The 16190-nt window shown below is 45.9% G+C and overlaps 1 protein-coding gene across 1 annotated transcript in view; it reads left to right on the top strand.

The window, feature by feature from the left end:
• ADAM19 (ADAM metallopeptidase domain 19) overlaps window positions 1-16190 on the top strand; it is an 84156-nt gene that overhangs the window by 28413 nt on the left and 39553 nt on the right. The window contains exons 4-5 of the mRNA XM_039249452.1: window positions 3994-4072; window positions 9945-10021. Coding sequence (XP_039105383.1) covers window positions 3994-4072; window positions 9945-10021 — 156 coding nt within the window. The remainder of the gene's footprint in view (window positions 1-3993; window positions 4073-9944; window positions 10022-16190) is intronic.

Consider the following 16190-nt stretch of genomic DNA (forward strand, 5'->3'; position numbering starts at 1 on the left):
GCCAGCCCCTTGTCAGGGAGGAGATGAGAACAAGATGTGGCTGAAGATGGGGCGGGTGGGCCAAGCTGGGCTGCTCAGTGGCCCTGTGGCTGTCTCTCTGAGTCCTCAGAACACTGCCAACGCACCACATGGGCACACAGGCATCGATGGGCCTGGCTCAGGGCAGTGGGGATGATTTGAAAGTCATGTTTTGTCTATCGGTAGAGTTGCACAGATGGTGGTGATGAAACATGACCCTACCTTTTGCTTCTAGAAAGAAGGACCTTCCTGGCCAACATCTGCAACCCTATTAGGAGAAAGGGTTATTGTTTCAAAAAACTAGCCCTGAAGTTCTTAACATATTCATCCTCTTTCTCCTGCCATGTGCCTTGCTTACTATAATTTTCTCTGCATGTATTTGCATCTAACAGTGCATGACATTTTTGTGACATCCCATGTGTCTGCAAGGCCATTATCATTACCATCCAATTGTGATTTGGACTGCTGGTTCTTGGAAGTGCTTTATTTTTATGCTTCTGCCTTCTAAGATATGGAGCAGAAAAGTGCTTAAGGAGCATAGTCAGGGCCAACAGACCTGGGTCTGAAACCTGGTCCTGACATTGTGCCATGAGAACTTGGACAAGTAAAATGTCTGAGTTCCCAGTGTTCTCAATTACAAAACAGAGAAACGATTAGGACCTACCTCATAGGCGTGTTGTACATAGGTGTATTAAATGGTTTAACACTTCAATATGTGTGAACTGTTGTGATGCATCTTATCTGGGTTTTTCAGACTCAGAATGATCCAGGATGTGGTGGAGGCAGGAAGGCGATAGGGGCTTGGAGAATGAGACACTTTGGTATTTCTGAAGTTCGCCTACCTTAAAAGTGTTTTGAGGACTTGTGGTTTAGGATGGTGGTTCTGCATCAGAATCATGTAGAGAGCTATTACAATGGATAGTTGGGCCCTAAGCTCAGAGTTTCTGTCTGCCCCAGTACATATGGAGTGGGGTCCAACAGTCTGCATTTTTAACTAATTCCTAGGTGATGCTGATGCTGCTGGTCCGGAAAGGCAATTAGGTAGAGGAGGAAGCAGATCATTTCACGTAGATTCAGAACACAGAATGAGGCGAGTGGGTGCCAGTTACAGAGAGAGAGAGATTTCGGTTCAGTGTAAGAATTTTAACTATTGTATGTGGTCTGAAATGGAGTTGAGTGGTCTCATGAGCTCTTCCTGTCACTGGAGATGTCTAATACTGAATGGCCATCTGGCAGATTCCTACACTAAGTAGAAGGTTCATTCGTTAGTCATTCATCCACTTATTCACAGAATAAACAAGTAATGCCTTCCTGGTAGGTGCTGGGAGCTGGGGAGAGGCCCTGAACGAAGCAAGTGTGTCCTTGTTCTTAGGGAGCCCACAGTCTAGTGAGTTGGGCTGAAGGATTACGGAAGTCCCTTTCAACCCTAAGGCTCTGAGAGTCCTGTGATAATGGTGTCATATCCTCAGAATAAGAAGCTACAGAAAGATGCTTACCCTTCTGAAGATATGGCTGGGGATTGACCGTAATGTGGACACCTCTGGGGTTCAATCTGGAATGTTCTCTTGGGAGCATCTTAATGTCACTGAATAAATGATTTTTCCCCCCTAAGACCCAGACTAGGCTGAGAATGTATTTACCAGTGGCGCATTTCCTATGGGAAAATTCACATCTCCACACTGGCACTGAGAATAGACCATTAAACTCTGAACCCTTTGCTAGCTGTCCACTATGCCGTCTGTGAAAGCAGATGCAGGGAGTGGGCCTGCAGGAATGAGCTAATTGCTTGTTTACTTCTCTCAAGTGATAAACTCAGACATTAATGGCTGGGGAGGGTTAGGGGAAAATGGGTAGATTCTATCAGTTTTTCTGGGTTCTTCCATTATAATCCCTGGTGAAAGCAATAATGTAATTGCTGACCTTTACTGAGCTTACTCTGTGCCAGGTCTGGTATTAAGCCCTTTTCGTGCCTTTTGTTATGATACTCTTAATATAGCCCTATCAAGTAGGCATATTATCCTCACATTTGCAAAAGAGGAAACAAAGGTTCAGAGAGGTAAAACAACTCACTCATGGCCATGGAGACAGTAGATGTCAGAGCTGGAATTTAAACTTCATTCTCTCAGACTCCAGACCATGCTCCAAGCTCCTAAGGCTCCTAATGCTGAAACAACTCATTCATTCAATAATAGTTAAGTCATTCTTTCATTAAATAAATGTTAAGCACTGGTATATATTGGTGTGCTAAATAGCTTGGCCTCAGTCCTCCTGGGGCTTACAGTTTATCTCCCTCAGACAAATGGGTGACTCCTTCCTTGGATCCTTGGCTAATTAGGTGCTAAGGAGAAAGACACAGGGCTGAGAGACAGAACCAGCCAAGTGAGCTACTGACCCAGAGTTTTCATGTGAATGAGAGTTTCTCTACATGAGCTGGGTTTTGTACTTTGCTTTATTTTTACATTTTTCTGTTGGGTTTCTTTTCTTCTTGTCCAAGCCTTGATGTTGAAGGGCTTGACATCAACAGTATAAGAGACAATTCTTGTGACATTTGCCTTCTGGCTGCATCCTAGGAGTGGAGAGGAATCTGAGAGTCAGGAGTCCTAGAACTTTCAGCTGGAAGTCTGTAGGGTCTGGAGACACTCTTCAATTGACCGTGACTTACTGGGAAGTGTCCACTCTTCCAAATCCAGGGTGGTCTCTGTATATTCCTTTGGCTCTCTGTGCTGGCCTCAGTCTATACTTTTCTCTTTTCAAAAGCAGTTTTAAATTAGGTTTTCAGGTTTCGAAATAAATAATTATTTTTAGAAATCAACCGATTTTTAGAAATATGCAACTTAGATTGTGAACATCTGCAATCCCCTGAGATAACCTCCATTAACAATGGGCATTTGCTTCTCCGGATGCTTTCAGTGCCTACACTAGTGTGTCTTGTTATTAGTTTTTCATTAAGATGAGCTTTTAAAATGTATATTTTCCTGAAATTTATTGTTTTTATCTAACACCATTTTTAAACATTTTTTTCCATGTTAATACATCTAGATTCTCTTAATTCTTGTTTTACTAGACTTCAATTTCTCTTCCGTTAGACACCTTTTCCCCCTTAGACCTCAACTTTCTATAGATGCATTTGTTTTTAATGTGGCCAAGCTAGTTAAAATATCCATTTGGCTCTTTTATTTTTCTTTCAACTTTTCAAGAAATGCTGAGAACCTTGTTTGGTGTTGCCTTGCCTTTGGTAAGGGATTCTTAACCTCAGCTTCAAGGGATCTGTGGCAAGAGAGAAACCAATGTGAAATTTTAGAAAAGAAAAGAAAAGAAGAATTTATTGTAAGGGTAGCACACAGAACTACCAGATCTCAGGCAATCTGAACCACTAGGTCTCAGTAAGGCAGGCAAAGGCACCTCTGGGAATCCAGGCAGCCAGAACAAAGGAACAGATAAATTACTTCCATCTGTTCGGTCTTTGCAGCATCACTGCATTGCCTTAACTTGAAACACGGGCCACCCTTGGCCAGGGCCAGGTAGGACACCTTGACTGACAGCTTCACCAGAACATGAAACAGGAAGGAAGGATTCCCTTAAAGAAAAATTGGCAAGTCGATACTGCAAGTTGGTGGATACAGTGCGAGCATAATCAATGTAGGTAAAAAAGAGTGTCCACAGACCCTGGGAGTTTTTGAGTATGGGTTTGCGTGTGTACATTCCCAGGACCCGGAAAGAGTTGCAACCAATGCTTTAGTTTTGTCTTCTTCGTCTGGTTGTGTCCATACTAGGTGATGATCCCACTGAAAACAAAATCAATGAACTTCTTCCTGGTTTTCTTTTTATTCTGTAGGCCCTTACGGCTGCTCATTTTCTTCTGCACAGAGATGCTTGAGTGGTTCATCCTGGGTCATTCAGAATGACTGGCTACTGTTTCCAGAAGGGTGGAGGCCAGCACCTGAAGAGACAAATGTCTGTGTTTATTCTTTGCAGGTACCTTTTTGCTCCAGCCTACACAGAAACCCATTATACTCCAAGTGGCAACGCTCAGACCACCACGCTGAAATCTGAGGTGAGTTCAGGTCAGCAGAGATCAGTCAAGCAGCTGGCCTGTCCTGGTCCCACCCCTGGGAAGTGGGGAGATGCGTGGTGGGCACAGTCCCTCCTCTGCAGGAATTGTTTGCCCTCACCTCAGACCTAGGCCGTGAGCAGGAAAAGCAAACTGTGAATTTGTTGTTTCATAAGGGCGCCCTCTCCTCTGCTGACTAAAATGGTCAGGCAAACAGAATATTTTAGGGTAATTGCATCTGATTATAATTGGTGTAAATCTTTATGAAGCAGACATTTTCTCTGTTGTATGTTAATCACCCACACATTAACAAAAGTTTAAGTAAAAGCAGTGATTTACTGGTAATCCCGCCATTGCACTTAATTAGATGTTTAATTGATCCTTTTCCATATGGATGTATAAGGTTTTGTAGTCTGCTTTTTTTAATGTGATTTTAGGTTACGTGGATTTTCTTGTTTTGCTGCCATCTTCATACTGAATATTTTTTCCCCTCAAAAGTGTTTTTGAGTTTGGATATTTGTGCAAAGATTTGTCATTTAAAAAATGGTCTTTCAAATGGTTTCTCAGAAGGATAAGTTTTAGTCTGCTTCACCACACCCCATGTGTGGGCACTTAAGGTAGTGAATTGTACACATTTCATGGTTTGCTAGCTTTTCCTACTGAGAGACCTGTTAGTATTCATGGGATCAGAGCAGTGGTTCTCAGCTGGGAGTGATTTTGTTTAAATTGTTTCTTTTACTTAAACTTTTGTTAATATGTGGGTAACTAACATAATGCAAAGAAAGCATGATTCAGGATGACTTATATCCATTTTAATCAGATGCAGTTACCCTAAAATATTCTATTTGTTTCTTTGGCCATTTTGGCCAGCAAACGCTTAGGGGACACTTGGCAATGTCTGGAGCCAGGTTTTGACTCTAACGACTGGGAGGTGGATGCTACTGGCGTCTAGTGGGTAGAAACCAGGGATCCTGCTAAGTGTCCTACAGTGCATAAGGCAGCCTCTCCTTATCTCCAACAGAGGATCATCTGGCCCCAAATGTTAGTAGTACCCAAGATGAGACACTCTGGATTAGACTGATCCTTCTCAGACCGTGCGGATGAGATGGGGTGAAGAAGGGAAGATGGAGACCAGTGGTCTTCTGCCTTTGGGGCAGGATATCTTGCACTTTTGTGGGGTATAGATGTGGAGGCATGGTGTATAGGGCCACAGGATAGGTTTTTCTGCCTCAGTGCTCCTCTGGCAGCTTCCTGCGGAATCTTAGATTCTTACACGGCCTATCTGTAAAATATCCCTGTTAGAGTGCAGATGTCCAAAAGATGATGGCAGCCACCCTCAGTCAGTAAAAGCTCCGATTAGCTTACCAGCTTAGCTTTGAATGGGGAAAGAAACACAGGAGAGCTAAGTTTTAATAGATCTAAGAGGTGTAGGGCATAGTAATCAGGTAGCTGAGGTGCTGTGTTGGACTGTTGCATGTGAAGATTAATGCTATCTTACTCACCAAGACCTTCGTTCATAGGGAAGGAGTTGGCAGTGTGGCCAATACCCACAGCAGGCAAGTTGGCTGTGTCTTCTCATGTCTGGGAAGGCTGTCCGGCTGTGGCTTCCTGCCTTCTGCAGTGCCCCTTGGTTGAAACCTCTTCCATCATTGACATTAATGTTCTGTGCCTCCAGGGAGGGAGGGAGAGGGCAGGCATGCCTCGAAAGCCCCTACACATCAGGACCTCCCAAAGCACTGTCCTCTGATTTTGGCTCCTGCACTTCTCTACCCACAGCTCAAGAATGGGTCTCAGTGCACAAGTTTGCCATGAGCTCATACTTCCTGCTATGAAAGCCCCCTTGGGTGGCCCTCTCAGGCCTAGAAGCTGAGGAGGAATGCAATGACTTCATGACTGCTCATTTACTTGTTCTTTGTGCTCTCAGAGTCAGACAGAGATGCTATGAGGGCTTTTCAGAAACAAAGGAATGGAAGAGAACTTCCCCTCACTTCTTCCTGAAGGTCTTGTTGACCAAAGCACATCCTAGCTGAAGTATGGAACAAACCATCGTTTTCTTACATCCCCTCCTGCCAGACTTTTGCAAAGGCCCGTCCCAGCCTCAGGGAGCTCCTAGTCAGCTTTCTTATCTGGGAGCTGAGGACTTCAAAGAGAAATGAGAATAGAATAAACCATTTAGCGGTACTTGACCCCAATGTTGAGGGCCATGCCTTGCTACCAGCCTTGGCCTGGGATAGTGGGAGCTCTGGAGCTCTGGGAACTTTCTCAAACTCATCAGCTGGGCCTGGAGGAGTTACAGAGTTTGGGGTCTGAAGTCAGGGTTGTAGCCTTGGCTTAAACTAGCTACGTGACCCTCAACAACCCTTTTGACCAAACTAGTATTGAGTTTCTTCATCAGAAAACTGGATATGCTAAGATCTGACTCTCAGAGTGATACAAGGGTACACATGAATCACTGGTTTTATGAGAATTTATAAACATCTCTCCCAACGCCACATTTCTCAGGAAACTGAGAAAAGAGAAAAAGTAACATGCTTACGTTCAGATAACCAGTAAATGATAAGGCTTAGACTAGAGCTCAGTCCCCATTGGTGCTAGAAGAGAGAGCTATAACAAATGAACTCCTGTGCACTTTACTGGGGCTGATTTTGCCAGAGGGGTGGGTATGGAGTCTGGAGTCAGGCTGCTGTCATTCCAGTCTCCACCTGGCTGTGTGACCTTGGGAATGACTTGAAACCTCTCCAACCTTTAGTTCCCCCCACCTCCTTTTTTTTTTTTTTTTTTAGTTTATTTATTTATTTTGAGAGAGAGCATGAATGGGGAGGGGAAAAGAGAGAGGGAGAGAGAGAGAAAATCTCAAGCAGTCTCCATGCTGTCAGCACAGAACCTGATGTGGGGCTTGAACCCACGAAACCATGAAATCAATACCTGAGCTGAAATCAGGAGTCGGAGCTTAACTGACTGAGCCACTCAGGTGCCCCTAGTTTCCCTTTTTTTAAAAAAATAAGAATAACAATATCTACCTCATAAGGCTGTGAGATTGTCAGAATTAAAAGGAAAAAATTGACATTAGTTTTTTATTCAGTCATAAGGGCTGGATAGATGTTATCCCTTATTGTTTGTAACAGCAAATGGCAGGATCATCATCACACACAATGATGTGTGTGAAAGCCCCTGGTAAATTTAAAGCATGTTACAAAAGTCAGTTGTTACGCTATTTCAGAGAGCACTCGGACAGTGAACATATCAGTCCAGGATGTACAAAGGGATCTTTCACTCTCATCCCTGGATTTGAATTCTCTTTATTTGTAGAGATACCTGGATTTTTGAAACTAGCTGATGCTCATGTCTGAACTTTTTGACTCCCGTCATTCCAACATCTGCGAACCCCTTGTACCCCATACAGGCCTGCCCCCCTCTTCCACCTGTGAATGATCCTGGGCTGTGGAGTTCATGGCCCTGTAGCTGAGTTCTAAGGATCAGGTTCAGAACCTGAGCATTTGATGATGTGTCCCCCAGGTCTCAGAATCCGGAGATGGAGGGAGAAACATGTGATAGTCTGGCATTTGCAAGCAGATACAATTGTGGCTGGAGAAAAGATTGTCCCTGCCTCACCTTGCTTCATAGGTGCAACACCTTGCTTCATAGGTGCAACACTTCATAGGTGCTTTCCTTTGTACTCCTCTGGTCAGGATCTGACTTGTTTGACAGCCAGAAGAATTTGATGCAAAGAGAGGGGCTGCTGCCTGCCCTCCTCTGGAGTGTCTGAGCACAAATGGGTGGAGGAGCCAAGCTACTGGCCAGCGGGTTGTTGCCAGGTGGAAGGGCACCCACCAGGGGTCTGGAGACTGACTCTGAGCTGAGTGCCAGCCTGGCCCATGTCCTGTGATCTGGCTGTGTGGCTCAGCTGCATGGGACATAGAATTGGTGTGGTGATTACAGAGGATTCAGGATCTTGGTCGGCTTCCAGCTCCCTCGAGGCCACATTTTGCCTTTGACAAGGAGAATTTAATGCCTATAACCTGGTCTCTCAGGTTTATTGCCGGCCACTGTGGGCCAGGTACCCTGACTAGGTCCTTGATGTACCATATTCTCATAGCCACCTCATGAGTAGAGACTGAAGACGCTAGAGGTCTGAGAGACATTGTGAACTATTTGCGCCGCTGGCAGGTATGGGAGCTTGCACTTAAATCTGTCCTGGCTGTGCCAAAATGCTTAACTTTAGTTAAGTTTAGTTAACTAAACTTTAGTTTCTTTAGTCCTCCTGCCGGCTGGGGATCAAGGAACAACTACAAGCAAGTGTGGTCCTGGTGATAGATCACTTGGACTATTCCCTAGGCTGATGCCCCAGATTTCTTTTTTTAAAGATTCTACCTACGCCCATTGTGGGGCTTGAACCCACAACCCCGAGATCAAATGTCCACGCTCCATGGACTAAGTCGGCAGAGCAGTCCATGATGCCTGGGATTTCTGATTGGCCCTGCTTGGGCATTGGTGGGGGGAAAGAGAGAGCTCCTATGTCTGCAGCTACATAGCTTAAACCTTCCTAAGACCTTTGCAGAACTAGCTCTGCCCTGGGGATTTACCTTCTCTCTCTTCTGACCAGCTTATCTCTCTGGAACTATTGGGGGAGAAGCTTGGAGCAGTGCGTCCCTTGTTGGCGCCCTTTAAGGGACAGTCCTGGTTTGCACCCATCTGTCTGGTTTGTGCTTCAGTGCTCCCACAGCTGTGTTGGCTTCCTAGATGCTCCGGTTCCCCTACTTATAAAACACTCTGCTGGCACCTCCCAACTTTTACTTCAGGCCTCTATTCACAGTTTGTAATTAAATCTTTGTATAGCTTTTTAATTAAGATTGGCTCTCACAAGCCCATATGTCCCAGAAGGGCTGGAGCCATGTCTCTTCGCTCCTTGTTGGGTCTTCCGGGCCTGGCTGGGGGTCTGGCGCCTCGCGCGGTGCTCAGCAGCTATCTGTAGTCATGAGGAGTCCAGCCAGGGCGGGAAGACCAGATGGCTGTGAGACATGCCAGTGGGAGAAGAGCATCAGAACTCCATGCATCCATGGATACAGGTGACAAATCAAGTCTGATCCAGACACGCAGGAACTCAGGGGAGGTGGGGAAGAAGTGGGGCTATCACATTCCCAAGGCTGCCGTAGCAAAGCACTGAGAACTCAGGAGTGTAAGATGCAGTTCTGGAGGCTGCAAGTTCAAAATCACAGTGTCAGCAGAGGGGCCAGGCTTCCTCTGTAGTCTCTAGGGAAGAATGCTTCCTCGGCTCTTCCAGCTTCTAGTGGCTCCTAGCCAAGTCTGTGGTGCTGCTTGGCCTGTAGTGGCATCTCTCTGATCTCTGCCACCATCCTCCAATGGCCTCTTCTCTCTGTCTGTCTGTGTCCTCTCCTCTTTCTCTAATAAAAAAAAGGATAAATAAAGTCTAGTATGACTTCATCTTAATTTTTTGATATCTATAAAGACCTCATTCCAAATAAGATCACACTCAGATTCTGGGCGGACACTCATTTCAACTCTGCAGGGTAGTCACATATGTGACCCTAACCAGTGTTTCTTGTGGCCACATGTCCTGGAAAGAGCTCTGAACTTGAACTGAAGTCCTGGCTTCTCTGACTAGCAGGGAGACCCTCGGCAAATCTTTTTGCTTCTCTGAATCTTAACTTCTTCATCTGTTCAGTGGGGATGATGACATCTGGCCTGTCCCACCTCCCAGGACTATTATGAGGATCAAATAAAATGGTGGCTTGGAAAGCTCTTTGCAGACTGTAAGTTAGAATAAATATAATCATCCCTGGCCTTCATGAGACATTAACATTGCCATGCTTATCAGTGTCCTTACGCCTGACCGCCCCCCTTTTCTCCTTGCTAGGACCACTGCTTTTACCACGGGACGGTGAGGAAGGCAGAACAGTCCAGTGTCACACTCAGCACTTGCCGGGGAATGAGGTAAGAGGCCCTGACAGTGCTGGGGGACACCTGGCACTCTCCCTAGACATGTAGTAGGGCTGGCCTTGGGCAACGACCTTGAGAAGCTGTCCATTGAGAGTGTATGCCAGCCAGTTCTAAGAAGGGCTGAGCTTGGGAAAGAAGAGGGGAATCCTAGATAATCCACATGTTCACTTGGATTGAGCTCTCTCTTTCTTAAGGAGCTTGAGTTCATTATTATTTAGGTATGGTGAAGCCATAGACCAGGAGATGACTGTCATTGAAAAAACAGTTTGTTATACTCAAGATCCCAAGGGGCACGCCACATAGGGAAGCATAGGGGTCAATCAGGGGTCAGGTTATGGGGGATAAGAGGATGTGGGCAAGAGTCTTTACTGTGGTTTTTACAGGAAGAAACAGGCGAGGCAAGGTAAGTATGCTTAGGATTGGCTACTTGTAATAACTCAGTGGAATCTGAGGCACAGGGGCTCTTCCCCATGTCTAGAACGCAGCCCTGGGATGACCAGGGCAGGGGGACAGTGACCCAGAAGTTGAGAGCCTGCATTTCAAATTTGTTTACCATTTCTAGGAATTGGCCAGTCCTGAGAAGGGCAAGGATTAAAGAATCAGAATGTGGGGCGCCTGGGTGGCTTAGTCGGTTAAGCGTCCGACTTTCGCTTAGGTCATGATCTCATGGTTCGTGGGTTCGAGCCCCGCATCGGGCTCTGTGCTGACTGCCAGCTCAGAGCCTGGAGACTGTTTCAGTCTGTGACTCCCTCTCTGTCTGACCCTCCCCTGCTCACGCTGTCTCTCTCTCCTAGAAATAAATAAAACATTTAAAAAAAAATCAGAATATCAAAAATAAAAGACATGGTTCATACACTTGAGCGTTTATTCCCACTTCTCCTTTGCTCTTCTCTGGTAGAAGTACTTTAGGTGATAAAAAAAAAAAAGGAAATGGGCAGTTAGTAAAAAAGGAGAGAGGAAGAGAAAGAGAAAGCCAGGTCATTTTCAAGAAGGTCCAAGTAGGTGGCACAGTGGAAAGAGAATGGCTCTTCATTTTCTGAGCCTGACTCCCTGGGTTTGAGCCAGGAGCAGTTGACCAGCTGGGTGACCCTGGGCCTCAGTGGTCTCATGTGCAAAATGTGGGTGAGGGGAAAATGTCCCGAGTGTCATGAGGAGTGAATGTGTTAATAGATCTCTAACGTTCAGAACTGGTTGGCACATAGTAGCACTCAGTAGTCACTCGGCCTCTTGCTTCCTAGCTGTGTCTTGTTAGAGGGCTCGACATCAACATCCCCTGGGAGCCTCTTCAAAATGCAGTTTCTCAGGTCCCACCTAGAACAACTATATCATAATCTACATCTTACCGAGATCCCCAGGGGATTCGTGTGCACATTACAGTTTGTACCTGAGAATACTTGTTTCTCAAATACTTGTTTCTTTCCTCCAGCCTGTGCTAGAGCTTTGCATACAGTAGGATCCATACATGTATGTTGAAATAATAAATATAATTCATTTAGACTCTTCCCACTCTCTCTTTCTCTTGAAAAAGAGGTGAGGATCTGAAAAACCTGTATTATAATTGCCAATACTAATTGCCTCGGTTTTAATTGCCTATACTACGTGGCACTTATACCCCAGTGTGTTGATGAATTGATACCATGGGGGGAAAAGGGCAAAACAGCCCTGATTTGTAGCATCTGCCAATATGCTGGTAGAACTACTCCCACTACGACCAATTTAAAGCTGTGAACATGACCTTCTTGAAGGCAGCATTGGGAGGTATGCACAGGATGAGCTCTCATGAGCCAGTAGGAGGTGTTTCCACTTTGTACCCTTCCTCTCCTTTGGTCAGTTCATTCAATGACTGTTTCTTTCATTCAACAAATTAATATTGGGTGCCTATTCTGAGCCCAGGTCCTCTACAGGTAGCGGAAAGACAGACCGTGAAAAGTAATTTTCTGGGCCTCCAGTTTTTTCATCTGTAAAATGGGCATTGATGATAGGCATGGTAGACAATGTTAGTGCTATGTTAACTCTACAGACATCTGGGATTATTATCATTTTATAACAGGGAAGCCATGCTAAGACTTAACCCAGGCTCATATGCAAGGGCAAGGCCCCTCATGCTGCAGATCCCATGTGTCTGTTTATAAGTTGGACCATGTCTCCTCTGTAAGGCCTCATGGTGAGTCTGCCAGAGGGAATTAGGCAGGAAACAAGCTTTGGCTGGATGACCATAACGTGGCTCCAGATCGTCTGCTCAGATGACCTGGTTGAGCCAAGCCAGTTGGCCTCCCAGTGGTGTTTACAGGCCCAGCCACCACCACCTGCAGTCTGCAAGTAAACAATGTCTCTCCCAAGAAGGAAGAAGGGGAACATGCAGGTGTGACTTGCTTCTCTCTTCCTCTTCCTCTGTCTCTGTGGTCTGGAGCAGTAGGAACTTGGCTTGGCCTCTTGCAAATCATTCCCGCAGCCGTGCTGGCAGGGGGAAACCGGGTGAGCCATCCGTGTGTTTCTGTTTTGCATGCTTCCCCCTGGTGGGGTCCACTCATCTGACTTTCCCAGCCTTCTCACCACACACCTTAAGAATTTATGGGTATCTGTGGGCCCAACTGACCTATGAGACAGAGGCGCATGCCAGATGTTTCGATTCACTCTAGAGAAGGAGCAGCTGCAGCAGCAGCAGTCTTCCAACCCATGTAACCCCCAAGTCACTCCCCAGACTCATAAAGCAATGCTGCAGTGAAAAAATCTCCATAGTGATTGTGCTTCTCTCCCGGGAACATGCCCCTCGTGACTGGAGAAAATAGGTAGGATTTATACCAAATGTAGTCTTCAGGCTGATGATACACATACAGAAGAGTTCATGTGAATTTCCAGATTGTTGCTGGGTCCCCTCTTCCCTCCCAAACAGTACTTTGGGTGATTTTAATTGAAGCAGTAATACATGATCATAGTAAAAGCAAATTCAGAAAGTACAAAAGAGGGTATAATGAAAGATAGGTTTCTCTTTCACCCAGGACTTTCAGGTTCCTCCCACCCTAGAGGTAGCCGTTGTTACCAGTTTCTTATTTATCCTTTTAAAAATACTTTTGCAAAAAAAAAAAGACCATCGGAATGTCATATATTGTTTTATAATCCTATTTGGGTTACTGACACCTTTGAGAATCGCGTGGCTGCTGTGGATATTTATAATATACACCAGTAAAAAGTGAAATACCATTTCACTAGGGATGCTGGGTGTCCATGCCCCCCAGGCCTGTCTCTGATTAATGACTCATCCTTTAAATGTCTGCCTGACTTCTCCATGTACAAATGCTTTGCAAAGTAACACACAGTGTAACTGTGGGGAGGGATGATTGTTTGTGAAGAAATCTAGAGAGTACTGAGATGAAGTGAATGTGAGTGAGTCTGTGGGTTCTGGGAGACACACTGTGTGCATGCGTGTGTGTGTGTGCCCCTAGCTCACTGTCATCAAGAGAGGTATTGATTGCAAAAAACCCATTCTTTTAAAGTTTATTTATTTTGAGAGAGAAAGCGAGGGGTGCAGAGAGTGAGGGAGAATCTTAAGCAGGCTCCATGCTCAGCACAGAGCCGGATATGGGGCTCGATCTCACGAACTGTGAGACCATGACCAGAGCCAAGATCAGGAGTTGGACACTCAAATCGACTGAGTCACCCAGGCACCCCAAAACATTTTTTTACCTCATTGATAAGTTGTTTATTTTTAAAGAAAATTCTTAGTAAAAATTCTTATTGCATAACTAGTGTGTTAAACATTCAAATAATCCAGAAGTATCAAGTTAAAAGAAGTGTAAGTTCTTTATCCTGGTGCACGGTCCCATCCAATTGCATCCCCACATATAATCACTCTTGGGGGTGTACATAACTGCAAGACACACCTGTGTATATACCTGGTTTTTCTTAATCCAAATGAGATTACCCTGTACATAACATTCTGTAATTTTTTTCCCAACTTAACATTATGTCTTAGGCACATACAGATCTATCTCATTCTTTGCATGGCTGCATAGTGTCTTATGTACACATGTCTGGCAAGTTCAGTTACAGAGAAGGATATACAATAAACCATCTGTGGTTTTTATTTGATGCTTCACTTGTACAGCAGCTCTGTCCTCAAAACTCTGGGGCCCCCACTCATTGTGGTTATACCTCACTCCTGCCCAGGACTCAGGTCTGTGAGAGAGGCCAGGGAGAAAGAATATGAGATTAAAAGTGAGTGCAAGAGCATGTGTGCTTGATGGCCCAGAAGGAGCTCAGAACTTAGAGTCAAGGAGCCCGAGTTTTGAGAGCTAGCTCCATGCCTCCTGGCTGTGTGATCTCTAGCTTTCCCCTCCCCAAATCATTTTCTCTTTGTCTTTACCTTAGCTGGGCTGGCGCCTCCCACGGGCCTTACTCAGTTTTATCGATGTTGCTCATAGTGCAAGGGCTGCAGGTGGGAAGTGGAGGTGGAGGCTGGTGTCAGGGCCCCACTGGGGAGTGAGGAGCCTATGTATCACAAGACTGGGCTCTGGCCCCCTGGCTCTAGCTACTGACCTTGGCAAGTTCCTTCTTCTCTGGACTTTGTTTCCTCTCATCTGAGAAATGAAAGTAGATCAGATCACACAAAGGACTTCTGTTTTGGAAATTCTGTGTTGCAGAGAGAGTGGTGGGTCTCAGGGAGCTGGGCGCCTGGGGCAGAAGGAGGTGGCTCATAAGCACATGGCAGTCCATCCTTATCTGCTGCTTTGCCAAGAAGTGGTGCGGGCTTTCCCTTTTAAATCTCTGGCCTTCCTTCTGAAGAACAGACGACAAATGCTACCTGTGTGTCAGGCACAGAGCACGTCCTCACAGGGCAATACCATTCAGTCGTGACAGGTGTAGATTCTGGACTCAAGCCATTCCTGGCATAAAACCTGACAACTCAGGGCACCTGGATGACTCAGTCGGTTAAGTGTCCGACTTTGGCTCAGGTCATGATCTCAGAGTTTGTGATTTTGAACCCCGCATCAGGCTCTCTGCTATCAGAACAGAGCCTGCTTTGGATCCTCTCTCTCTCTCTTTGCCCTTCCCCCACATTCTTTCTCTCTTGCTCTCTCTCAAGAATAAATAAACATGAAAAAAATATTTAAAAAACTGACAACTCACTTTAGATCTCTAGTGTTGGTTTTCCCACTTATAAAACGGGAACAATCATGACATCATTGGTGGATTTACATTAGGTGATGAGTGCAAGCTCTTTGAGAGCAGGGACTCTTTAGGCTGCATTCCCAGCGCCTAAAACAGCTCCTGGCACATAGTAGATTCAATATATATGTGTTGAAGGGCTACCGAATGGCTGTCTGTTAGTTCAGTCAATTATCACAGCCATGGTGTGAGCTGGCCAGCATTACTGACTTAGCATAATGCTAGGAGACAGCAGAGCCAGAGTTCAGACCCAGGTGCATCTCCCTCCTGAGCCCACACTCTCCACTTGTGCCTTGTGCATGTCACTTATGTGCCTCCTTCCTTCTGTGCTGCATTTGATGTTCCCAGTAACTCTTTCTCCTTGGATGCGGTCTGGGGAGGGGGGGGAGGGGAAGAAGGGTAACAGGGTGGCTACCTCTTAGGACAGCTCTGAGTGTAAGGACGTGGGATGTGTCCCTTGGGTTTAGCTCTGAGTGGACACATTCCCAGGAAGCAGTTCGTCATGCCTGTTTCCTTCAGGGGTGCATTTGGGTAAGTCCTATGGTTGTTCAGGAGTTAAACACGAATTATCCACTGCTGCCTGCCTCTCCTGCACTGCCAGGGTTCCTCTGTATAATTGCATTTATATCAAGTTCTTAACAATGAGAAATAGGCTGGAGACTGGATTTGAGTATGGCGTGTGAGGGCCCAGCCACCCAGCCTCCTGGACCCCCCTCCTGTGACCCCTGGCTAAGCTCTGCCAGTGCTTACATTTAGCAAATTAGATCAACTGAGGCTCCTGGAAAGATAAATGGCCCGTAGGTGCTCAGGGGAGAGCAGCTAGCAGGATTTTGGGGTGGTGGTAGGGGAGGGCCCCAGAAACTGGAGTCTCAGAAACCCCCTCCCCCACCATCTTCAAAGCTGGTGCTCACTGTAAAGTGCTCCCGCTTGTGCCAGCTTCTCCTCCAAACCAGGCAGTCTGGGAGGCTTGCTGCTGTGCCATGGGGAGAGTTGCCAA

This window comes from Hyaena hyaena, unplaced genomic scaffold (assembly GCF_003009895.1).
Source record: "Hyaena hyaena isolate Hyena2069 unplaced genomic scaffold, ASM300989v1 scaffold_336, whole genome shotgun sequence".
Lineage (NCBI taxonomy): Eukaryota > Metazoa > Chordata > Mammalia > Carnivora > Hyaenidae > Hyaena > Hyaena hyaena.